Raw genomic sequence first — 26881 nt, 5'->3', positions numbered from 1 at the left:
GGGAGAAACAGTGCAAGGAGAAGTTTTCGACACAAGGAGAAACGACGTACGGAAAAAAGGCAGGAGAAAACAAGAGAGTCGGCAAATGGAAAAAAAAAATTTTAAGTTAAAAGAGCAATTAAGTAATTTTAGTTGTTCATGGTAAATCCCTATCCAAATCTGACCATTTGATATCTGATTTACTATTCACGTTTTGAATGAAATTGGAATTGAATTCCATATCAAATCTATATCAAAAATTCATTCCAAACTATGAAATTGAATTCCAATTATCATAGGAATTCAATTCCATAGGATTTCAAACATGGTGTAAGGTTTTAAGAAAAATCATAAGCTTTTGGAAAAATATGAATAGACAAGTTATACCTAAAAAATTGCAGTGGAGAATATGAAGTCCCCTGGTCACATTGGCAAGTGAGAAAATCCACTTCAGGAATGAATCAACATTACAACAGACGATAAAAGATTGACATTTGGGGACTTTGATCAAGTGAAAGAATGATGGCTGGTTAAAAGAGAAAACCAAAGGAAACGGTTTCTTTGACATAAAGTTTCAATTTCTCATATTTCTCCTTGACATCGATGCAATCAATGAGTATCGATGTGTAAAAAAAGATTGACAGAGAAGCTACAGTTTGTGAAACGTAAATAAGATAACGAAGGAGCTACAATTTGGCTTAAGGCAACTAGTAGTGAAAGATAAATGGATGTGCTATTATGAACCAAATCTTCTGCCGTTGGACGGAGAGGGAAGATCAAACCTGTTTCTGGACTTCCCAGTCACATTCAGATTACTGGCTGCCTCTTCCACGTGCTTCTGAGTGAAAAAATTGGCCAAAATTTTAAATTAACAAAGAAAATTAATAAAAAAATAAGATCAACCATATTTCTCGATCAGAAAATTAGAAACACTGGTGAAAAAATCAGTGAGATGAGCAAAGGATGCAAAAGGTACCACATGATTGCTATTGCCATAAAACTCTCTATCAGAATTCATCCTTGCAGATCGTCGTCTCCTAATAGCCTGCAGTGACTTCTCTCTTTGTTCATAGAACTCAAAATCATCAAGCAGCATAGTTCTTGGAATGTAGTTTTTGAAAATTTGCAGCATTTGGAGACCTTGTGGAAGCCCTATCTACAAGAACCAATGTGCAAAAAAGGTCATGTAGAAATATCTTGATATTTCTAACATAAAAGTCTGAAGCAAAGAAATTTTGAATGTCAAGAATCATAAAATGTTCCCCAAACAATTAGCATTTAAATCTGAAAATGAGAATATATAGAATGAAGAGCAGGCAGAACACAACCTGTCATGAAAGAGATTATCTTTGATTGAGTTTGAGCACGATGACGGAGATTTAAAACTGATACTGAGAAAAAATCAAACAAATGTCCATATCAGTAATGGGTTTATGCCGCAAGTGTATGTTTATAGCATAGGCTGCTATGTAAGTTTCTTGGAGTCAAGTCATATGATATGGGTTTAGTCTCACAATTGACGTTAGTGACTAGTAATCAGATGTCATGGCTGTCTCGACTCCCATGCAATATAATATTGCTTTTCTATTAATAAATAAATAAAAACAATCTACTGGATATCAGAGTAAGTGCTATCTAAGGTTTTCTTCAATAATCTACTGGGCATCCCCCACTCATGTAGAATATCAACGGGCGAAGTTGATCGTATTTCTTCTTCTTCCTCAGCCTCACTTCTCTCCCATTCAACACTGAGTGCGACTTCCTAGTCATGTTGCCAACTCAGCCACCAACGTAAAAGATATGCTAGTTCAGAACCTGCATCAAGAACCTAGCCCAATGCAGATTGTTCTTTTGATCTCAATTGTGCAATGATATTTGTTAGGATATATAGAGAGCTGGGGGATGATTAGTTTCGATCGCTTCGTTGATGATTTGTTTCAACGGAAACTTGAAGCAATCTTAACTCGTTGAATTTTACTTAGTCTCCACCTCTTTGAGGTGATTAATTCAAAGGTCCGCTCTTCTTATTCACAGATGCGCTATGAAAGCTCCTTCCCAGAGGTGGATAGGGATGTAAATGAACCAAGCGTTAGTGAACAAGCTTTGTGTGCGGCTTGCTAAGAGCTTGCTTATGTTCATTCAATATACACAAGATTAATTAAATAAACGAGTTTGAATAGTTCGTCAAATTAAACAAACAAGCTTGAACACATATGTATTCAGCTCGTTAACATTCATGAACAACGTTTGTGAACAATGTTCACGAACCATGTTCATTAATAAATTTTTTTCTAATATGCTAAATAAATAATAAAATAAAATAAACAAATAAGTTTAAATTATCAAACCCAATAATTAATCAAACAATCAAATAAGCTTGAATTAAGAGCTCGAAAACATTTAAATGAACCAAACTCGAATCAAGCTCAAGCCAAGCTTGAATTAAGAACGTGATAACATTTAAACAAACCAAGCTCAAGTCAAGCTTCAAACAAGCTCAAAAAAAAAAGGACAGCTCAGTGCACGAAGCTCCCGCTATGCGGGGTCCCGAGGAAGGATCCATTGTACGCAGCTTTATCCTACTTTTTGCAAGAGGTTGTTTCCAGGATTCGAACTCATGACCTTTTGGTCACATGGCAACAACTTTACTGTTGCGCCAAGGCTCCCCTCTTCAAACAAGCTCAAGCTTATAAAAAATAAACCAAGCCAAGCTTAAACAATCATTTAAAAAATTTGGTTCATTTTAAGCTCAGCTTGGCTCGGCTCGATTACCTTATCAAACAAACTTGAACACCCCAAAGCTCGGCTCGGCTTAGCTCATTTATAGCACTAAAGATGGAAAGGTCTTGTACAAGCTAGAATACAAAAAATGCAATCTAGGTTACACAAGAAATCGAAAACAATTACAACAATGAACCTTACTTTACTTGCTGTTTTCTTGCTTGGAATAGCCTCTTGATGCTTGGAAAGTACAACAACACTTTTCTTCCAAACCCTCAAAAATTAGCGTGAACAGTGATTTCGAGCCTTGCCTTCAAACCTTCATAAAAATCCTTTTCTAAGGTTCACTTGACGTCGTCAATCGATTCAGCTTTTCTCCAATCGATTGTCACATCAGTTGACCATTCGAACACTGCAGAACGACCTTTTTTTCAAATCTCGAATCGATTGATAAGTCATACCAATCGATTCGACAATTTCTAATTGATTGACCAATCGATTCAAAAGTCTACTGTTCGCTCGCGAACTCTTACCAATCGATTAGGCAAACTCCCAATCGATTCGGCCTCTTCGCGAACAACTCAATCGATTGGGCACCTTCCCAATCGATTCAGCACACTGTGCTTTGCAAAAATCACACTCCAATCAATTGGAGATAATCTTGATTGATTACTCAATCGATCTAGAACCTTTCTCTTTCATAGGGAAACACTCCCACCTGATCGATTGGCTTTGGCCTTGATTGATTATCCAATCGATCAAGAACCCTTCTATTTCGCAAGGAAAAGCTCCCACTTGATCGATTGATTTTGGCCTTGATCGATAACCTAATCGACTGCATAACCCTAATCCCCTAATAGTTTTAGGGTTCCTTTGCCCAACCCGAAGCCTTTCATGACTTGTTGGGATTTTCTGTTGTCTAGCATACAGTCAAACTTGATTTGCCAAGACTTTTTTTACCAAGTGTTCGATAAACCCTTAACCAACTTGGACTTTCTCTTGCCTAGTTCTCAACTAGAACTTCTCTCGTGCCAAGTGTTTAGCTCCTTGCTAATCAACCTTGGACTTAATCTAATTTCCAACTAGGTTTGCCTAGTCCCACTAGGACTTTACTTGTGCCAAGTGTTTAGTTCCAGCTAACCCACATTGGACTTAACCTAGTTCCCAATTAAGTTTGCCTAGTTCTACTAGGACTTTACTTATGCAAAGTGTTTAGCTCCCAGCAAACCCACCTTGGACTTAACCTAGTTCCCAACTAGGTTTGCCCAGCCCCACTAAGACTTCCATTTGCCTAACCTCCAGTTAGGACTTCTCGTTTGCCTAACTTCCAATTAAGACTTTGTAGTCAAGTCTCCAATCAACCTTAACCTACTTGACTTTTCATTCACACATATTATCCAAACATCAAACATCAAAACTCAAGCTCGAGTCAACCTGAACTTAGTCAACCTTAACCCAAGGAAGATTACATCAATCATTTTCCCCTTTTTAATATTTGACAATATGTTTAAGTTAGACTAACCCATCAGCCCAACTTCCATCTTCATCCCATGCCAAAGCATGAATGATAGTTTCTAACCTAAACCCCATATTTCTCCTCCTTTGACACATAAAAAACTCTCCCCGATAGTCAATTTGTTCAAAGGGACCCAATGAAAATCTCATGCCTTTCATTGTCTCATATGTTCAACCTTGAGCATTCATCACAATGAAAGTTTCCAACCTTCCATTGTATCCTCATCCATATCATAAAAAAATTATGCATTTTAGCCAAACCTCCCCCTCAAGCATGCTCCAATTTCTATCATTGCACCAACAATGATTTTAATTTCCTAAATCATTAGGAAAACTCAAGATGAAGTCATGAGGTTAGAGATTCAATCTTAAATCTAACCCCCCCCCCCCCCTTTTCCCCCTCTTAACTCCACATTTTTCACCATAAACCACCCCCTTTTCATTTTCACCAAGAAAATTAGCCTGATATACTTATACAAGTATTTCAGAGGGTTAACGACTATTCCAGTCGAAAACAACATCGTCAATCGATTGGTTTTAGATACTAATCGATTATGGCCATGCTAATCAATTACGCCACTCTCAATCGATCACTTGATCGATCCAACGAGCTTCTGCTCGTTAAAAATTCACTATCAATTGATCACCTGATCAATTATGCCATGTCACCCGATCGATTGAAGTTTTTTATTTCTGAATTCAATTTCATAAACTCATAAATAATTCTACAATTATTGAAAAATCATGAAATTTTATGTAGACATTACTTATATCATATACTATCAAGGAAAAATAGTTTTCCATGAAAATATATCTCATTTTTAAAGATTGACACAAAATTAGAAATCATTAAAAATCTCAATGCTTCAATCTTAGTGTCTAACTAATCAATAGTGACTCCTATCAATAAATAAACTTCACCCAGGTTTTCCAAAATAATTTTGAAATGATTTTATAAAACAATTTCCAACCATGATCTTTGGGCTACGTGCACATGACTTATACATTTGTTTTCCCCCTGATTGGACTTCACATAATCATTTGTTTTGATGATACTAAAACTCAAAAAGATGCACTAAATCAACATCTTGAGTTTTATTCATCTTCCTAACATATCATTTGTATTTAATGTGTCTCAATACACATACAAGTCAACCTTATGATTTTTTATGAGATGTAAATTAAGTTTTCCCTAAACTAAGAGATCATGCATTTTTAACTAGGCATTTAAACTTTGATCATCCAACATAGGATGTCAATTAACGTCATTGTCGTTAATTACAATGAATTATTAATTTATGCATGATAATGATCATAACATACATCAAATGTATACTTTTAAAAGAAAGACTCTCATAAATAATGATGCATGTATGATATGACATGTATTAAATATCACGATAAGATGTAATTTCAATGTGTATATCATGATGTCATGACATATGATAGGGCACCCAATCATGGTAATTTTAGCATAAAGAAAATACCTAAATTTTCTATCTAAGAGTATCATCAACTAACCACTAAGTTGAAAATAAACCTAAGTTGCCCTCATCTCTTTAGAAAATGCCACACAACTTGACATTTCTTTGAATTCTATTATATTTGTGTCAATTTAATCAAGCTCAATTCTTAGAAATTTTGATTGACACACTTTTACTCTTCAAGAGTAAAGATCAATTTCTCTTTTTTAAGGTATCGCAATACCATGAAAATGCCCTAAAGTGTCAACTTCACCATTGTTGGGTTAATTACCCTTCCCATTATAGTTGACACACTCTAACCCACCTAGGGTGTAGCGAACACACTCATAGGAACTCAAAATCTATTGGTACTCCTTGGATGTTCTAGGTCTTTACTAAGGATAACTTCCTAGACACCTTTTTGATGAATTTCCTAGACTTCTTAGAGGTCTTAGTCACTTTAAAGTCAACTCTAGGGATAACCTCCCTTGTAAACTTTTTAATAACTTTCTTAGATTTCTTAGAAGTCTTAGTCATGTTAGTCTTCTCAAGGTTAACTTTAGGGATAACTTCTCTTGAAACCTTGACTTGACTTTTAGATCTAAAGCTAGTTCCATACCTATGTGAAACTCTATGGTAAAATGACACATTCTTTTTTGCATTTGATTTGTATCCCAAACCTCTCTTAACATTGAATGAATCTTGTCTAACCCTAGGTTTTGTTTTGTTGACCCTATAACTTCATTTGTCATTTTCTTAAGGGGCTTCTCTAATTTATCAAATATTTGCCTCAAGTCTTGATTTCTCATCCTTAAATCCTCAAACTTGGATTTTTCCTTATTGCCTTTGATGTTTGTCTTTTTAGACATATGTCTAATTTTCTTAGAGTTTTTGCCTAAATGGTTTTCTACCTTACTATACTTAGGTAAGGTAGTTCTAGTATGAAATGATTTATAATTTTCCTTAGAATTATCATAATTTCTATTTTCATGATAACTAATATTAAGATGATAAAAATTATTTCTAACATGCTTGTTATCATAAAATAAAGAAGTACCATTAACTACGGATTGAGATCTTGTGCCGAGCCAGTTGAAACAGGCGAAACATTTCATTCCGCTGACCGACAAGCATAGGCACAAATCCAGCACCAGTCCTAGTGGAAGCCGCGGAGGCGTCGCAACACCCGTGGCCGCGTCAAACGGGCGTCGCGACGCTCGCGGCCGCGCAAGAGGGGTGTCGCAACACCCGCGGCTACACTCAAGAGGGTCGTCGCACCGCCCGCAGCCGCGCAAGAGGGGCGTCACGACGCCCAAAGTCACACAGGAGGGGCGTCACGACCATCGCGGTCGCGCCGGAGGGGTCCTGCGACCCTCGCAACCGCGCCAGAGGGGTTACGCAACCCTCACAGCTACGTTGAAGGGGCCACGCGACCCCGCGACCGCGTCAGAGGGACGCACGACCCCGCAGTTGCGCCTGGGGTCGCGATCGATTTTATGTTTTTAATTAAATATTTTTTAAATAAAAACAATTCGCAAGGTGGATGAGGATAGTTCAAAAAGGCTTAATGAAAGACTAATAACATTATCTAATTAATTAAATATTTTATTTATTTTAATTTTAAAAATATATAATAAATTATTTATTTATTAGTTATGTTATTATTTTTTTAATGATCTAATTATCTTTAATTTAAATAAATAATCAAATATATTTTTTAAAATATATAAAAACTAATTTAAAATTTTAATAAAATATTATATATTCCTAAAACCCTCCACAAGGATCGCGTGTAGCGATGGTCTCCGTGGATCACCACAACCACAATTTTTTTAGTTTTTTTATTTTGTTAATTTTTAATTTTTTTATAAATAAACTATTATTAATAATAATTATAAAATATTAAAAATTATTTCAAAATTTTAAAATAATTTTAAATTTTAATAAATATTTTATAACATAATTTAATTTTTTTAAAAATAATTTTAAAATTAAACATAAATTTAAAAAATCTAAAAAAATTTAAAAAAATATATAATTCTTAATCATTTTTAAAATATAAAATTTACAAATACATTAAAAAAATAATTTAAAATTTTCAAATAATTTTATAATTATTTTTATAATTTTAAATTGTTTTGAATTTTAAGAATTACTTATTTTTAAAAATATTTTTTATAAAAATTTATTAGGCATCATCTTATGAGAAAATACAACAACAACAAAGCCTTTTTCCACTAGGTGAGGTCGGCTGTATGAATCTTTTTACGTCATTGAGCTCTATCTCCTATTATATCATCATCTATATTTAAATAAATTTTATCTTATTTTATTGTTGCTAACCAAGTCTTTTTTGGTCTTCCTCTTCCTCGTTTGATATGCATGTTTATCATAGTTTCACATCGCCTAACTGGAGCATTTATTGGTCGTCTAAGTATATGTCTGTACCATCTTAAACGTGTCTCTCGGAGTTTTTCCTCAATAGATGCAACTCCGACTTTCTCTCTAATGCTCTCATTTCTTATTTTATCCATCTTCGTATGTCCACACATCGACCTTAACATTCTCATCTCTGCAACTCTCATCTTTTGCTCATGTACTCGAGTCATAGCCCAACCTTCAGCTCCATATAACATAGCAGGTCTAACTGCGATTTTATAGAATTTACCTTTAAGTTTAAGAGGTACTTTACGGTCACATAAAACACCCGACGCTCCCCTTCATTTCACTCATCCTGCTTGTATTCTATGTAAGACATCTCTCTCAATCCTTCCATCATTTTGTAAAAATGATCCTAAATATTTAAATCTCTCAGTTCCTTCACTTTCTCTTGTACTTTCTCATTCCACCACCAAGATTCTTTGCTTAGTGATGCATGTCCTTTTGACTCACCGAGTACACTCTTAGCTACTATTTTCAACTTTGATACCATCTTATCCCATGTATTAGAGTTATCGTATATTTCACCTAATGCTTGTATTTCTACCTTCTCCTTAAATATATTTTGTTTCCCATCCTTTAACTTCCACCACTTAATTCTAGGAATTGTATATATTTTCTTTCTATTGATACTATGTTTGAGGCGTATATCCAACACTACTACCCTATGTTGGGTAGTTAAGCTTTCTCCAGGGATGACTTTGCAATCTTTACAAATCTTTCTATCCTTCTTCCTAACCATAAGAAAGTCAATTTTCGATTTATTATTCCCACTTTTGAATGTGACTAAGTGTTCTTCTCTTTTCTTAAAAAACGTATTAGCTAATATAAGGTCATATGCTATCGCAAATCTAATATAGTTTTCCCTTCCTCATTCCTCGTTCCAAACTCATAACTCCCATGTACTCTCTCATATTCCTCATTTTTCACTCCGACATGCCCATTTAGATCACCTCCTATTAAAATCATTTCATTTGGTGGAATATTTTGTAATATTTCATCTAAGTCCTCCCAAAACCTTGATTTGGTAGCTTCATCTAATCCTACTTGTGGTGCATATACGCTAATTATGTTCATAGTTTCTTTCGCCACTATTATCTTAAGGGCTATAATTCTATCCCCTTTTCTAACTACTCCTACAACTTCGTCCTTTAACAAACTATCTACAATGATACCCACTCCATTTCTTGCTTTACTCTTTCCAATATACCATAACTTAAAACCCGAGTTCTCTATCATCTTTGTCTTCTCGCCTGTCCATTTTGTCTCTTGTACATACAAAATACTAATTTTTCTCCTAATCATCATATCTACTACCTCCATTGATTTACCAGTGAGAGTTCCTATATTCCATGTTTCAAATCTTAGATTATTAGTTTTCCTATCATATTTGTTCTTATCTAACCTATGGTGTGAGAACTCTTGTCTATTTAACACTACACCCAAGTTCTTATGGAGATGTAGCAGTCCTTGCTGAGACGTTACAGTCGGACCCTGTAACGCGAACTCTTGCATATTTATCACTACACCCGAGTTCTGGAGATGTAGCGGTCCTTGCCGAAACATTACAGTCAGACCTTGCAACGCGTTCCTTCCGGGGAACAACCTAGCATTAGCACAATAGTTTAATGAATTCATTCATTGAATATTTGTCATAGTTTGGCTGGCAACCTAACGCAACCCTCCTCCTTTATCCGGACTTGGGACCGGCCATGACCGGTCATCATGGGCGGAGTTCATCTTATGAGAAAATATTAAAATATAAATTCAACATCTCAAAATATAAAATATATTTAATAATCAAATATTAATATATATATTTATATTTATATTTAAAAACTATTGAAACTATATCGGCACGACACGATATGATACAGAAACTGTATCGTTCCAGTCTGAGACAAAAACCACGGCATGGGTCAAGATTTTAAACCTTGCCATTAACTAGTGGTACCGTTGTTTTGCCCTTGGAGGTTCCCCTTTGACTTAAACTTCTTCCTTTATTCTTGGTCGAATTCCTTCCCTTTGGACATTATTGTAAGAGAAATACACAATGTGCTCCTTGTCCTTTCGTATCATGGGACTGACCTCTTTTGGCTTCTCTTTCATCTTGAGAGTCATTTGAGTCTTCTTCTTCATCAAATTGGGACACTTACTCTGGTAATGTTCACTCTTCCTACACTCAAAGCATATGATGTGACTTAGTTTTGTAAATTGAAGCTGATATACCTTCGCAATTTTTACTCCCTTGACTTGTATAAGTTGAGCACAATTCTTCTCCATTGTTTTGGATGTCGAGACTTCTTCTCGTTCCGGTGTCAATGGTCTCTCTCCCTTAATACTTAAGGTGAATGCTTCTTCAATTTCCTCCTCGGATGTTGAACATCTCTCAACCTCCGAATCCTCTTGTATATGAAACAAAGACTTTCCCTCTTTGCCTCTCTCGTTACATTCCGTTGAGGATAAATCTTCATGGAGCTTAGCCAATTTGCTCCATAATTCATTTACACTCTTGTAATCCCCTAATTTACACAAGATGTAGTTAGGGATTAAATTAACCAAAATTTTGGTTACCTTGTCGTTTGTCCCGGATTTTAGGAGTTGCTCCTTGGTCCACTTCTTTTTCTTGAGGAGTCTTCCTTGACCATCAACTGGGGCTTCAAATCCCTCCATTAAGATGAACCATTCTTCAATGTTCATCAAGAAGAAATTCTCAACCCTAGCCTTCCATTGGTCGAAGCCTCCCAATCCGAAAGGTGGAAGCACTCAGATGTCATATCTGAATCTATCTCAGAATTCTATTTCCAAGTTGAGCTCCTTTGATGAATAGTCTTTTCACTTGTTGAAATTTAGGGCTCAAAACTTCAACTTCCTCTTCTTCTCCTCTAGCCCTTGCTTCTTTCAGCGATTAGTCCAATGAAGAGTAGCCTCGCTCTGATACCACTTGTTAAGACATGTAGAGAGCTAGAGGGGGGTGATTATCTACAATCACTTCGTTGATAATTTGCTACAACGGAAACTTGAAGCAAATGCTAATTTATTGGATTTTACTTGGTCTTCACCTCCTTGAAATGACTAATCCAAGGGTCCACTCTTCACTTACAGATGCACTATGAAACCTTTTTCCCGAAGGTGGAGAAGCCTTGTACAAACTTGAATACAAGAAATGCAACCTAGGTTACATAAGAAATCGAAAACAATTACAACAATGAACTTTGCTTTGCTTGCCCATTTCTTACTTGGAATAGCCTCTTGATGCTTAGAAGTGTAGTAACACTTTTCTTCCAAACCCTCAAGAATTGGCGTGAATAGTGATTTCAAGCCGTGCCTTCAAACCTTTGCGAAAACCCTTTTCTCTAGGGTACTTGACGCCGCCAATTGATTCAACTTTTCCCCAATCGATTGTCATGTCAGTCGACCATTCGAACACCTGTAAAACAACTCTTTTTTCAAACCTCAAATCGATTGGTGAGTCATATCAATCAATTCAGCAACTTCTAATCGATTGACCAATTGCTTCAAAAGTCTACTGTTCGCTTGCGAACTCTTACCAATCGATTAGTCAAACTCTCAATCGATTCGGTCTCTTCGCAAACAACTCAATCTATTGGGCATCTTCCTAATCGATTCAGCACACTATGTTTCACGAAAATCACACTCCAATCAATTGGAGATAATCGTGATCAATACCCAATTGATCCAGAACCTTTCTGTTTTTATGAAAAAATACTCTCAATCGATCACTTGATCGATTGACTTTGTCCTTGATCAATTACCCAATTGATCTAGAATCTTTCTGTTTTGTGAGGAAAAACTCTCAATCGATTACCTGATCGATTGACTTTGGCTTGATCGATTACCCAATCGATTGCCCAGCCCTAATCCCCTAAACCTGGTTTTAGGGTTCCTTTGCCCAAACCTGAAGCCTTCCATGAGTTGTTGGGACTTCCCATTGCCTAGCATACAATCATCCTTGACCTACCAGGACTTCTTTACCAAGTGTTAGATCAACCCTTAACCAACTTGAACTTTCCCTTACCTAGTTCCCAACTAGGACTTCTCTCGTGCCAAGTGTTTAGCTCCCTGCTAATCCACTTTAGACCCACTAGGACTTCCATTTGCCTAACCTCTAATTAGGACTTCTTGTTTGTCTAACTTTTAGTTATGACTTTGCCAGTCAAGTCTCCGGTCAACCTTGACCTACTTGACTTCTCATTCACACATATTGTCCAAACATCGAAACTCAAGCTCGTGTCAACCCGAGCTTAGTTAACCTGATTAACCTTGACCCAAGGAAGCTTGCACCAACAATATTGATAAGGCATTCCATGCCTACTCTAAAGCTTGCATCCTCTGCCTCAACATGTTCACTTTAATTATCGGATCTGTCATGATCTACCTCTCTCTTAATCATCCTCCATGGTCAAGCATCATCCAGATTCACTTAAGTTTGTTCTTTTGCAATATCCAAACCACCTTATGCGCCATCACCAGTTCTGTAATTACTCTAGTCTCCACCATCCTTATAATCCATATTTTCACCATCTTCAATGGTTTCACCCACTCAAACACGATCAACTCTTTGACTGAAGGCAAGGACAAGCAAAAGACGATGTTTGTCAACTTTTATTGAACTAAAAAATTTGAATTCAAAGATGGTTCTTCGCTGCCTTCAGTTGGATCAGATTTGGCAACGAAAAGGAAGAAATTCTCTGTTTCAAAAAGAGCATATTCCTATTTAAAGAAATAAAAGAAGGGGCAATTTTAACAGAAGCGCAAAATCCATAAAGGCAGAGGCACATCTGGATAAAAAGAAAAGTTGCAGTAACAAGGAAAATCCTTTCCTCTTCACCTCAAGTTAAATGTTCAAATTTCACCATCAATTAACATCTTGAGTTTGTCTTTTTCGTTATTTCATATGCATGATCTTTTACATTCTTAAACTTCAAACTCTCAGTCTTCAGTTTCAATGAGCTAAGGGTAAAGATTGTTTCAATTATTTGAAGAGCTGATCAACTTGCATGTTCAAAAGGTCCAACTGTCAACTTTTTCTCATTGAAGATCATTTGAGAGCATAATCAACCATCAAGTTTCTGAACCACTACAACAATATTTCAGTTTTCATCTAAGTCGAGCATTTTTATCAGTTATTTATTACTTTCGCAATAGCTTTTATTTGATGTAACAAGTTGGGCATCCAATATTATGCTCCAACTCCAAGGAATGTGTTGGAATTATTAGAGCTAACAATTATATGTGTTACGAATTTAATTTCACGTGAGTATTTAGTAATCAAATGTTATGACCCAATCTTTTATATTATACATTATAGTGCAACAATTATCTCTTAATAAATACGATACAATATAATATTTCTATTTTGCCCTCACTAACTTAAAAAGGGTTCTCTCGAGGAAATCTCTAATAACCAAAACCACTTGTGCAGATTACCGTTGGCATCTTAAATACATATTATAATTTATTTTGCAATTAACGTTCTCTATTAACCTTCTCAACCTGAAATAACTTGTTCCAAATGAAGACTGTCAATTAGAAATGGTAAATTCCAATGTTACAGTTTATACAAGTATTAAAAAGTTTCTACATGCAGTTCTAGATTAAGTTGTTTAATTAATCAGATGCTTCTCATATCTGAAAGGGTTTCAAAACAAGGACATTTATTTTTATGTTTATAAAATTTTGGGAAAGTAATACCTCCTGAGTGTCCTTGCTAAAAACTACAGGATGGTTTCCATTGTTTTCAAGTGTAATATTCTGAAACATTTGGTTTGGTATGTCTTTTACAATGTGCCATTTGAGTGGCAAAAATCCTTTCCATTTTTCCTGCTGCCAGAAATCCATGTTCTTGTTAAAATCAACAGGTCCAAGCATCTCAGCCAACCCAACAAACTGGCCACTGGAATTAACCTGTAATCAATGACAAGAATGAACCATGAGTACTCAATCAGAGAATCATCTAAGCAATACTGATAACCTTTATCTGAACCCTATAAGCTTTGTTTAAACTAAAAAGAAGAAATGGAGTCTCATTAATGAAAAAGATAATTCTGAGACAAGTTATATGCAATTCATATAGAAAAAGAATCAAGACAGAAATCAGGTAATGGAAATGTGGTTGCAGAAGCAAAATTATTCAAACAATATAGAAAATTAATTATGGCAGGATTAATAATAGAACAAGATGCAATACAATATAATAATTATTAGCAAACTGTTCTAAGTTATGCCCTGTGGCATGTCTAATCCCTAAAGATGTATGAAGGGAAATTGTTTTTAGTTGAAAAACATTACAGAATCTAAATGTAAATGTTTTTCAAAAAAATATTGGTCTAGTTACTCACAGAGAAGAACAGGAAAATTGGGCACTTTGAACCCTTCTCCATTAATCCCTGTGCATCCCAAAATGCAGCATCCAACTTTTCATTACCTAGTGGAGTACTTGTCCACACATTATATTTGATGCTTTTGTGAATATCATCTTCATTAAATGACTTTATCATGAAGAATTTGGCCTTGTCATGTTTACTCTGAAAATCTGGCTTATTATATTTATTTCTGCACACAAGCTGATTTGCATACAATTTTCCATTCGTTGAGCCAAAAGACCTCTTGTATGTGTCTCTGTTAGCCCGTGGACCCCAAACATTCTCACTTGAATCTCGAGTGTTTCTGTATGATCCATAATTACTACTCCTTCCAAACTTTTGATAGCCAAAGACAGTCTCTTTGGTCCCTATTGGTTTAGTATGATTTTGTTTATTAAGAAGCCCAACCTGTCGCTCATGAGAAATTGAAGTGATTGTTTGTGAGTTATAATGACCTCGAATGGCTTCAATGGACTGAGAACGAGAAGTCAGATTTTGAGCCTGAGACAAATATGAAGTGTTTTAGCTTCAAAGAAGAGATTGAAACACCAAGAGCTTTGATTAGAAGGCAAAATGCATAAGACACAAAAGCCAAACTGTATAAACAATCTTGATTTGAAAAACTGAATGTCAACTAATGTACAACCTTTACTTATTAAACTGGGATACGCTGAATAGTTGTCTGTACTAATAGATGAATGTGCCTAATATGTACAATATGTACATCAACTAGAACATTATTAGATAAACCGGTTGTGCACATCAAAGACACAGAAGATACGTACAATATTCTAAATTTTAATATAACCACTTATTCAACTGTTTAGCTCTGTGGGCAAATAATCAACTGTTTGCCTTGCATACTACTCAACATTGTATTATGTGAAGCACTATAAGCAAATACAGCAGCATAATGATGAGTGACAGAAACTAAAATTAAGTTTGTAAAACTGTAGAAACACAATTTATACCTTGTGAACATGTCGGTTAGCTTCACCAGAAAAGTTACATCGGGAAGAAGAATTTGGTTTCAGATTCAATATGTTCGCAGAATCTGCTAAATCACCTCTGTTATTTCCTTTTGTAGATTTTGGGCCTGTAGAACGCAATAAGGATACTGAAGACCCAATCATGGTTGTTATTGCGCCAGGAGATCCAGTTCTGCTCAGTTGTTCTACAGGCCCAGTATGCTGAAGATGGGATGACAAATCCCCCTTTGGCTGAGAAAGACTGTCTAATTCTGAAGGGATTTCTTGCCCTGGCTTCACATGGTATCCAGAAATATATTCAGCATGATCATCGCGGTCCATCTGAAAAAGGAAGAGAATTGTCACCAAGTAAACAATAAGGCTTCATCGTTATACAACATATTTTTAAGCATAAGTGAGGCATGCTTGCTTCCAAATCCTCACTTACTGACAATAAAATATTTACATCCAAGTCTATCTTTTGAACAGCCTCAGTGCGTCATAAGGTATCCTAGATAACTGTTGAATTAATGCAAATGCTGCTGAGTGTAAAAAGTAAACTTGAGGCAATGCCATACACACGGGACCATCCATGGGTGAGCAGTACTTCGCAGGCAATTACAATAGATCCACCAATCTCTAGCGTCCTTGAGAGAAGAGAACATGATCTTCTCTATAAACGGCAATACTGAATAGGCTAGTAAACTCACGCCTGGATTACTTATTCAACATTGATATAAAATATTATTTTACTCTCAAGTTTTCTCCAACTGTATCAACTCTGGAAGCACACTTAATCTTAATTTGATTCCATTATTCATTTAGTTGGCAGAGAGAAAATTATATTGTTATTCCTAAAAGTGGACTATTACATATATCGGATAAAAACATAACATGCTATAAAATAATACCTCATGTGTGATCAAATCCATACTAGTGACTCTTAGTAACTCAAATAATTATTAACTCTTAGTAACTCAAATAACCCTCAAGCTGATCATAGATATTTGATCGCAATCTCTTAAGCATTTGGATGTCAGACGGATGCGATTGAGCTCTTTTCACACTTTTCCAAGAAGAGGGCTCGACTATTCTTGTCAGAGATCATTTGGAAGATCCACGAAAGTATACCGGATCCGTGGACTAGCTGGCTAAGGAAGGTCAAGTCAAGGTACGCAACCAAAAGAACTTGAATTAATTGACTAGTCGAGGGGCTTTCTAGTTCTTTTATCTGCCCACGCACGTTCCTTAAGGCGGGCTTTCTAAGTATCAATGGGAAGAGGCTTTTTAGGCAATAAAGACATGGGATCAATGTCAATTCTATCTGACACAGGTTATCTTCATTCTAGAATCAGTATCCAAGTTCGTCCAACCTTCATATAGATAGAGGCCCGCGCATATCAATCTCATATACAGAATAAGACGATTGTATTTTATTGAGTCTCTCTCTTATACAGATAGAAGAGGTTTGAACGGACTTCAAACAACTATTAGATAGAATGAATCCTTCCTTGTCAAAGCGAAAACTATATCCATTCCATTCTGCTATAGAAATCCTGAGTTGAGGAGATATTCCTTCCTCAGAGCAGACAGACTCTAGACTCTACTCTTTCCCCATTCCCTAACAAGTGATTCTGGATCCTCCATCTTCTTCCGTCGCGTGAATGGTTAGAGTGAATGGCTATCCGCTACAGTCGAATATCTTCATGGACTGGAATGAACGACTGCATCTTCTTATGAGTAGAGTTCATGGTCTTTAGGGTTATTCATAAGCTAGAGTCGTGAATGAAAAGAGTAAATGGTACACCATTTACGACTATGGTATGTGTGTCATTTAGATATTCGACCTGTTGTTGCAGGGCCCTGAAAAAGTAAGTAATCTTTTCTTTCTACGTTTTGAATCTCTACCCATTCACGACTTGCTTGAGGGAAAAGAATCCCGTCGAAATAAGCACAAGCGAAACGATACCTAGATCCGGCTGGGAAACTACAATGTTGCTTAGAACTGCTTTAGGTTCGGTAGTTTACCCGGTCTCAACGTCGCAGTAGATAGTAGGATTGCTCGTCCCTCAGGCCTCGATTCTTCGCTGCTTGTCTACGTCGCTGTCGCAGCAGATTACAATATTGCATAAATGGATGGCCATGAACTCTACCGTTCCTCCCATTTGAGACTATGTTATATCTAGCACGTTGCATAAATAAACAATTTCACAAAAAAAAAAAACTAGACATGTGAGGAACATGGCGATGATTAAAGTAGAAACAAAGAAACTTCAACAACATGACACTCTAGACTAAGGTATGTGATAATCCTAAAGAGACATCTTAAAAAATGGCGACAGTGACAATCTTCAATAGACTCGATATATTTTTTTTACTAAGCACCCCTTTAGTTGTTATTGTGTCACCTAGAGGTCATGAGTTTGAGTCACAAAAACAATCTCTCGCAAAGCATGGTAAGGTTGTGAACCCTTCCCCGAGACCCGCATTAGCAAGAGCTTCATGCACCGGACTGCCCTTAGCACCTAATGCAGGAGGGGTCGAGCTTCAACGGGTCATAACTTTTGATTCGGGTATCAGAATGAGATGTTCTACAAACTAAATCGAAGATTGTTTAGAGATTCATAGTTATTACCGAGTGGAACCCGTAACCAACCAATTTTGGGTAAAAAAAAAATGTCATTTAGAGCCTTTTTGAAGGCTTCGGACATTTTTATTACTATTTTTAATAAGTTTCATTCTAGGATTCAAGGATATTTCCGTCTTTTGCAAGTTAGGATTTTGGGTCTATTTAAACGACTATTTAGTTGTTTTAGACATTATCTTTATTATTCAATCAAACTCTTTTTTCGATAAAACCTACAAACAATGATTTCTCTTCGTTAGTCAATTTCTCGTGTCTTGTTTTCTCTACAGTTTCTCTCTAACTTCCGCCTCCAGAATAATCGCTATTATGTCCGGCATCAATTAATATTAGAGCTTAGTAGATCAAATGGATGGTCGTCATGGTCGTGGTCATGGTCGCAACAGGCAGGATCCAATTGAGAAAGGATTCGATTGCCCTACACCATGATCATAGCGTATAGGATGAGATACAAGTCACAAAATTAACTCAACATCTGGCAGCGCAAGACCTTGAAGGTCGTAAGTTCCCTTATCTTAATTCTAATTCCATTTTTGAAAACCCTATCACAATCGCGAAAGCCATGGTTGAGAAGAATGGTACGGACATCTCGGATTTCTAGTTGATCTTCCCTAGTTTTCTTGTACGTTGTGGAGAGGATTTTTTATTATGAGGAAGTACCTGTTGTGTGAAAATGAAATTGGTTGTTGTCAAACTTAGGGGCCAAGCATCAGCATGGTGGGACAGTTGCGGCGTTCACGAGAGAAACATGGCAAGACCAAGATCACAGATTGGGAGAAGATGAAAGAGTCACTTCCTTCCCTTTGATTACATTCAACCTTCATTCTTGATGATTAGATTGGGGTATGAGACCCAGCATATCTTGTAGAAGATGAGGACTCTACGGATATTGTGAGTTTAGCCGGCGTAGGTGGCACAGTTCCTTCTTCAGTTGAGGGAGATAGGAAATCTATCTCGGCTCATGATGTATCGAACCTTATCTAGGTTGATGACGACGGCGTGTTGTAGGTTTTGAGCACTAATAATTTCCCTGACAAAGGTGTCATTGGCGGAAAAGTTGAAGAGTAAGAACCTTCATCCTTGGGTTCTGTCCAAGACAAGGAGAAAGGTAAGATTCCGGATGGTGGGTTGTTTGAGGATGCAATTCATGCCATATTGGAGGATAGTGCGAACAAGAAGGCTCTTGAAGTAGAGGAAAATTCTAAACTTGTGGTTTTTCAATCTACGGATGCAAAGGACTAGAAGATTAAAGGTACCGAAGAAATTGGCGAAGTAGGAAGCCTTGAGGTGACAGAGAAACCTTTGGATACTGGTGCAGAAGCTATGAAAATTTGTGTTGTTCCTAACAATCAAATTTATGATTGATATGGTGTATAATGGAGGACCCTAGGAGTATGAGGAGGTCAATAGTCAAGTTGATGTGGTGGTCTAGGTGGCAGTCGCGGGCAGGGTTCCCCTGGAACTTGGTCCCCCACACCGCATAACTAATCCCAATCCAGTCCCGACCAACCTAGGCCCTAGTGTGTTAGAATTTAAGGAATGTCCTAAGGCAATCGCCTTACGATTTTTTTCTATTTATTTGATAAGTATATATTCACTATTTGAATGCATATTATATGTTTGATTGTCTTAAACTCATTTACTGAATATCCATAATATAATTCATAGCATAAGAGAATTTATGGTTGGATCGCAACTAGTGATTATCTCTACATGTGCAATTATGAATATATTGAAATTTCCCTAGTCGTCAAATTGATGTATTCGGATATCATCAATTCTGTAAGATTAGCACGGATTATACTCCTTGGTTCGACCAATCAGCTGTTTTCTCACTGGCTGGAGGCATTGGGATGTCGAGAGTTAAACGTGGATGCTAATTATGGTAACTAGTTCATTGGAATGGCTCGCTGTAAGATTTCATATGGTTCTCTACATATATATAAATATGTCTGTGAAGTTCTTAATGCAACACGAGTGCAAGTTTCCTTCGACTTAAGGTATACAAGTCATCTTGGTCATAGAAACTTACACTTTGACATCTTAAGCAAGCATCTCATTAAGGTGTGGACCCGGAATGATTGAGTATAAGTTGAAGTGCCCGAATATCTTTGGATAGCCCACAGAGGATTCATCGCTCCTTGCAAGGAGAAGTATACCCTATGGTCACTCGTTAGGATTATTACTCAAAGTCTTTGGCCAAAACATCATATGTTAAGAGTGCGAGACTCTTGTACACATGTACAAGTAATTTGAATCCGCAGAACGAAGAAGTATTACTTGGGCTAGGTGTGACGTAGTCAGCCTAGTGAGAACAAGACACGAAGGTCATGTCCTGAACCAAATGGGTATAAGACGAGTGAAAGAAACGAGGCACGACTCACTGCTGAAGGGTTTAGAATTAATTCTAAGATCAAATATGATTTTACGACTAATTGGCGATCATAATGTACTACTAGGCGTCACTCATGATCGTTCTGTAATTAAGTAATTAATTATGGACGGCCAAAATAAACCGAGAACCTATCGGGTCACACGCACTAACGAGTCTCTAAAAGACGTAAAACAAGTCAAAGAATAAAATTCTTAGATTAAGAGATAAATGTTTGGTTGAACCATACATAAGACAAATATGGAAATATTTGTCGCAATAGAAGTGCGGATGGGCCACATCTCTTATGGAAGAGTGGGACCATATTTTGTTTAATTATGAATTAGTCATGAACCAACTTGGTTTAGCTGTGAACCAAACCAAGGGATTAATGGGCTAATATTTTGTTAAGAGATAATGGGTTCGATTTGAGCTTTCTAATCCAACTCATTAATGAGAGCTATATATATTGATATGGTTGAGAGAAAATATACACATGAGATCATTAATTGGCTTGTAAGGTTTTTGGAAAATCTTAACCCAACTTCTCTTCTCCTCTCCCTCTCCCCTCTCTCTTTGTCGCCGCCAACAAGGGGAAGCCCTTCCCCTTGTTGCTGTGACCACCACAAGGAAGAAATCTCTTTCTTGTGTGCTCCTCTTCCTCTTGATCCCTCTTCTTCGCTCGTAGCTAGTAACTTCCGAAGGAAAAGCTTGTACTCAAGGAGTTGTCTTGAGGAGCTCGGCGTGGATACGAATAGAGGCGAGGTTCAATAGTGTCGCTACGGTTGATGTCCTTCTCGTTACAGGTCATCCGTAAGGTACACCTAGCGTAAATTTATTTTCCGTAAAAATTTAATCATGCGATCATGTTTGGTACGTTGTATCCTTGTATGCGTGTAGTGCGAGTGATGTAATAATTTAGGAATTATTATTGTTTTATTTTTCGCTGCACATGTTTACGAAACATGTTTTAGCACGCACCACATCAGGCATATCCCAACAGTCAAGACACAGGGTTCAGTCCCCCACTTCTCCTTAGGGATGTAAACGAGCCGAACCGAGCCGAACAGTATTAGGCTCAAGCTCGGCTCGTTTAAGTTATATTCGGGCTCGAACTCGGCTCGAGCTCGAATCGAGCTTTTATCACAAGGCTCGAGCTCAGCTCGTTTTAGAATTATCAAGCTCGCGAACAGTTCGAGCTCGGCTCGTTATTAGCTCGATTATCAAAGTTAACGAGCCTAACTCGTTAAGCGAGTTCGGGCTCGTTTAGAGCTCGTTTTAGAGCTCGTTTTTTGACTCATTTTAAAGCTCATTTTTTGGCTCATTTTAAAGCTCATTTTAAGGCTCGTTTTAGAGTTCGTTTTTTTGGCTCGTTTTAGAGCTCGTTTTTTTTGGCTCGGTTTAAGGCTCGTATTAAGGCTCATTTTGTTGGCTCGCGAGCCTATAAACGAACATGTTCGCAAGCTCACGAGCCGAATATCCTTAAGCTCGAGCTCGGCTCGATAAAACTGTCGAGCTCGAAATCGAGCTCGAGCTCGAGCTCGGCTCGATAAGATAAACGAACGAATTCGAATGAACTTTTTACCGAATCGAGCTCCAAATAGCTCGCGAACCGTTTGGTTCATTTACATCCCTACTTCTCCTAGACACAGCTCCCAGTCTACTCCCAGCCAGCTACATGTCGGTCGGACAGAGGGCTCAGTCCCCCACTTCTCCTGGGCACAACTCCCAGTCTACTCTCGGCTAGCTACATGTCGGTCGGACCCAGGGCTCAATCCCCCCACTTCTCTTGGGCACAGCTCCCAGTCTACTCCCGGTCGATTATATGTCAGTCGAACCTAGGGCTCAATCCCTCCACTTCTCCTGGTCACAGTTCCCAGTCTACTCCCGACCGGCTACATACCGGTGGGACCCCAGGGCTCAGTCCCCCTACTCCTAGGCACAACTCCCAGTCTACTCCCGGCCGACTACATACCGGTCAGACCCCAAGGCTCAGTCCCCCCACTTCTCTTGGGCACAACTCCCAGTCGGCTCCATGTCGGTTGAACCCTAGGGCTCAATCCCCCACTCCCAATCTACTCTTGGCTGGCACTACGCTATTCGGATCCTAGGGCACAGTCCCCTCATTTCTCATGGGCACAGCTCCTAATCTACTACCGGTCGGTTCCACACCTGTCAGACTATTGCTAGGAGACAATATTGTCAAGAAATCACAACTACTTGTCAAAGAATAGTAGCTATTCGTTAGAGAATATTCCGATGTTTTGCCACATGCATAAAGCGGAACCTTCCCCTACCTAATGGGAGTCCGCTGTACATCCTCTTTCATCCAATATACCCTGACATCCGACATTCTCTGATGTCTCATAATTACGGAGGTTATAAGGGAGTATAAAAGGGAGGTCCTCTTTCAAGTACGCGCGCACACACGTATCTACTAGAGTACTACTGTTCATCTTCTTCCTGCATTTTTCGCTGGGTATTGCTCATGACTTGAGTGTTGAAGTGTCTGCGCCTGGAACCTCTTCCTTGATTCTCGCACTAACACTCCCGAGTTCTTGGTCTGTGGTGTCTGCAGGTTCGTGGTCCTAGCTCCGATCGTCCCCCTCTGTGGGAAGGCGAAAAGCCTGTGGCATACCCTCAAGTCCCAGGCCCAGGTCTTCTCCCTGTTAACGTTCTTACCCTGTCATCGACACCCACACCTGACTCAGCTTCCGGACGAGATCAATGACGATGCAACATCATGCAATGTCATTGAAGACTTCAGGAGTGCCTACCTCGAAGCTAACACTCTTGATCCATTAATTGATGAAAACAATGGCGAGTCATTACTTGCTCTCAATGAAGAAAATGAATTTGTTGATACTACTACTCCTACTAATAGCATTGCGGGGATTTATCAGTTAGCGGCTGGTGAACAAGAAGCAATGGGTTTACTCCGCGACTGACAAACCTTATATTCTAATGGCCTATTTTGTAGCTTCCAGGAAGACTATAGATGTTGTCAAGATTGTTCATCTTTACTTCGAGGAGAACGTGCATTTACAGGGACTTCTTTGATCTTCATATTGTGATACCCAGATTATCAATCAATTCTGGAAGAGCTTAGGGGAAAATTGGAAACACAAATCAATTTTTACAACACCAAGTTCAAGACAAGGGGTAGACAATCATCGTCGTTTGATTGATGAGGTAGCTCTAGATGAGGTGCCAAATGTTATCCATAGATACCACATATGCATGGTTGGAATCCAACGTCTGGATGCACCAACAATTGCCAAAGTTATTCAAATGAAACTAATAATGCAGCTTGGTTGGCACCCCTTCAGTTAAAGTCCCCTTAATTTTAAAGACAATGCAAGATCTGAAGTTAGCAAAGATCACGAATTTGCAAAGGTTATGGAGTGAAAGATATGGATTATGATTCAACATCTATCTCTATTCTTGAGATGAGGAATTAATATGGAAGAAAGTTGTGTAAAGTCCGATATTTGATGTAGCACAGTAATGAACCGCACACAAAAGAAATTCGCACAGAGAAAATCAAGTGAAATTATTATTCACTATTACAATTTTAGGGACTTCTTTTTTAATAAATCCAACTCTAAAAAACTTGGAAATACATATCCCAATATAGGAAATCACGTTAGACCATAGTTGTGAATAATTAATTATCAAAGGAGAAAAATGTGATAACTTTAAATTACCAAATTAATGTGACAATTTGCCAAATGATAAAAATCAAATTTAAAATCTCAATCCCCAATTATTCTCCAATTTGCTTCCTTTAAATGTAGATGTGTCAATCTAGAATTATTCGCCAATTTATTTATCTAATTCTATTTCCTTTGCATTGATATTACTTCAAAAGACGAGGCAACTAGTTAATGCCCTAGTATCTACTCATCAACATGCAACCAGTAAAGCCATAAGTAAGATCAAAAGTTGCAATCATCTATTTTATGAAAGAAATGTCAAGATGAGACTGTAGTCCATCATTTCATCCAAGACAAGGAGAAGGCATCAGGTTCTTGAGAGGCGAAATATTGGGGAAAAAAAACAAACAATAATAAATCTCATAATAAGCATAATCATAATCATTAAAAGATGAAAAGATATAATATGAACGTACAAGAAACAAAAGAAGAAAAATTAAAGAAGATTATAAAAAATAAAAACATTGGATCTATCACATTTTAATCCTTTTCTGTCATCTCTCTTTTTTAAATTATATAATTGTATATATATTTTTTAAAATTTGTCAAATCACCTTTGTTTTATTCGCTACCGTCAGTTTTATAAATCTAACTGCTTCTCGTTTTTTCCCTGTTTAATTTTTAATCCTTCCCCTTTTTTATTTCTTGATTACTTTTTGGTGTACTAATATATCTAATATTCCTGTTTTACCCCTCCAGACATCTCCACTCGTGGAAAGCAATTCAATCTCTTTCTTTTTTTCTCTCACCTGTGGAATTTTATTCAATATGAATTAAATTTTTTTAAAATCTCTGGACCACCACTAGTGAAGCCGAAAATAACGGAGAGCATATTTAAACTCTTTACAATTTTAAAAATCCACAGAACCTGAAATAATTACAATCTAATATTTCTAGGTCAATTAGTGGATTTCGACCGAAATCCACATACCTCGGATTGTAACTATTTCAGGTCCTATGAATTTCTAAAATTACAAGGAGTCTAAATATGATCTCCATTACTATTTTTGGCATTCATAGTGGTGATTCAAAGTTTTGAAAAAAAATAAAAAAAAATGTCTTCGTTTTTTATTTAATTTATTCCTTAGACCTGTGATGGAAGAATAAGCTCACATTGGGTCCGATATCTCCCCATATCATGCCATGAAAAAAGAAGAAAAAAAACATTTTTTTTTTAAACCCTTTGGACTACACCTAGTAAAGTCAAGAAAATAATAATGGTGAGAATATTTAGATTCCTTGCAATTTTAAAAATCTACATGACCTAAAATTGTCAGGAGAGGTAAAAAAAGAAGATTAGATATATTAATGCACCATTTGGTAATTACAAAAGTGTGATACACCTTTTAATCAATTTAGAAAGTTAGGTGCTCCTCGAAAGATTGATTGATAGTTAATGTGAATATATCAGTATGGATATATTCACATGAACTATCATCCATATAGTTAATGATTGATTGATAGTTGCCTCAACCTCGAAAGAAATTTTTTACTTTAGGTTTGGTATATTCATTTTTTTAACATTTATTTCACAGCAAACACACTATATTAACAACCAACCCCTGAATTTTCAATATATAACAAAGCCAACATCAATAATATCGCTATTTCAATTCTAAAATATAAATAAAAGTGGTATACACTCTCACCCAATAATTTCCTCAACCAAGGAGGCCATGGATGTACAATCCCTAAATACCCAATTTAACAAAGCCAACATCAATAATCTCACCATTCCAAGCCTAAAATAGAAATAAAAGCGAGAGATACTACCTAATACTTTTCTTAACAAGAAAACAATAGATAAGATTACGATGATGGAGAAATATTGAACCAATCAGATATGAATAAATAACAGGTATTAGATCGTAAATAATCGTTCAACAATACAAGGGAGGAAAACGCTCACCGCATCCTTAGTCCTTACCCCCAAGCTGATTGTGATCGTTTGCACTGCGATCCAAAAGGCCAACGGATCAGTTCCAAATGTGGAAATGGGAGTAGCAAAGGGGGCTTCGCCGACGTCGGGATCCCACCCGCTCGAGAGGAGGTGGGTCGGAGTGACGAGGAGACAGGAGTGAGAGAGAAAAAGTGGGAACAAAAGACTAGGGTTTCCGTAGGGAAATAACGATTCCTCCGTCCTGCGGCGGTGGCTTGGGCAGCTCACCGTGCAGTGCCGCTCCGGAGGGGAACGTCACGAGACGAGGAAGAGGGGATAAGTGAGGGAGAGGAAGAGTAAGGGAGAAGGGGAGGGCAAAGGATGCACCGGAGAGAGGAGAAGAGGTTCTCCGGTTACCAGCGGCCCTGATGGGCGTCGCACGCGTGCGGAGGCCGGGGCGGGGGCATCGGGAAGTGAGGAGTGGAAGAGGGGGCAGGCTCGGGGGTGGGCAGAGGACGGGGAAAGGTTTAAATGATCTCATGAAATTTTACTAATCTAAATAAACCACACGACTTAAATAAGTCCATCCCAAATTCACGGAGAATTCAATATTTTGAAGATGGTATTTGCTGTTTTTTTTTTTAAGATCCGATTAAATAATTAATCTATTTTTTATTTTTTCTATATCTATATATAATATGAAGAAAAATTATTGTTTACAGAATATAATAAGTATAAATATGGGGATGGATATCAATCCAATGGATTTAATGAGAATTGATTCGGTGATAAGGACGGGG

The 26881-nt window shown here is 37.3% G+C and overlaps 1 protein-coding gene across 3 annotated transcripts; it reads right to left on the bottom strand.

Moving 5' to 3' along the window:
• Positions 1-499: 499 nt before the first annotated feature.
• On the bottom strand, positions 500-26594 carry LOC122021032 (YTH domain-containing protein ECT4-like). Of its 3 annotated transcripts, none has more exons than XM_042579096.1 (6): positions 26112-26594; positions 15475-15813; positions 14480-15004; positions 13833-14045; positions 956-1135; positions 500-817 (listed from the first exon to the last, which is right to left on the bottom strand). In XM_042579096.1, exons 2-6 carry the CDS (start codon positions 15811-15813, stop codon positions 716-718), a joined length of 1359 nt encoding a protein of 452 aa, XP_042435030.1. In that variant the 5' UTR covers positions 26112-26594; the 3' UTR covers positions 500-715. The 3 variants fall into 3 exon arrangements, with proteins under 3 accessions (XP_042435030.1, XP_042435032.1, XP_042435031.1); XM_042579098.1 differs by having other exon boundaries at positions 500-814; XM_042579097.1 differs by having other exon boundaries at positions 26130-26594.
• Positions 26595-26881: the final 287 nt, after the last annotated feature.

The sequence above is a fragment of the Zingiber officinale genome, chromosome 9A (genome assembly GCF_018446385.1).
Source record: "Zingiber officinale cultivar Zhangliang chromosome 9A, Zo_v1.1, whole genome shotgun sequence".
Classification (NCBI taxonomy): domain Eukaryota; kingdom Viridiplantae; phylum Streptophyta; class Magnoliopsida; order Zingiberales; family Zingiberaceae; genus Zingiber; species Zingiber officinale.
Note: the sequence above shows the minus strand (reverse complement) of the source record. Positions and strands in the feature narration are given on the sequence as shown.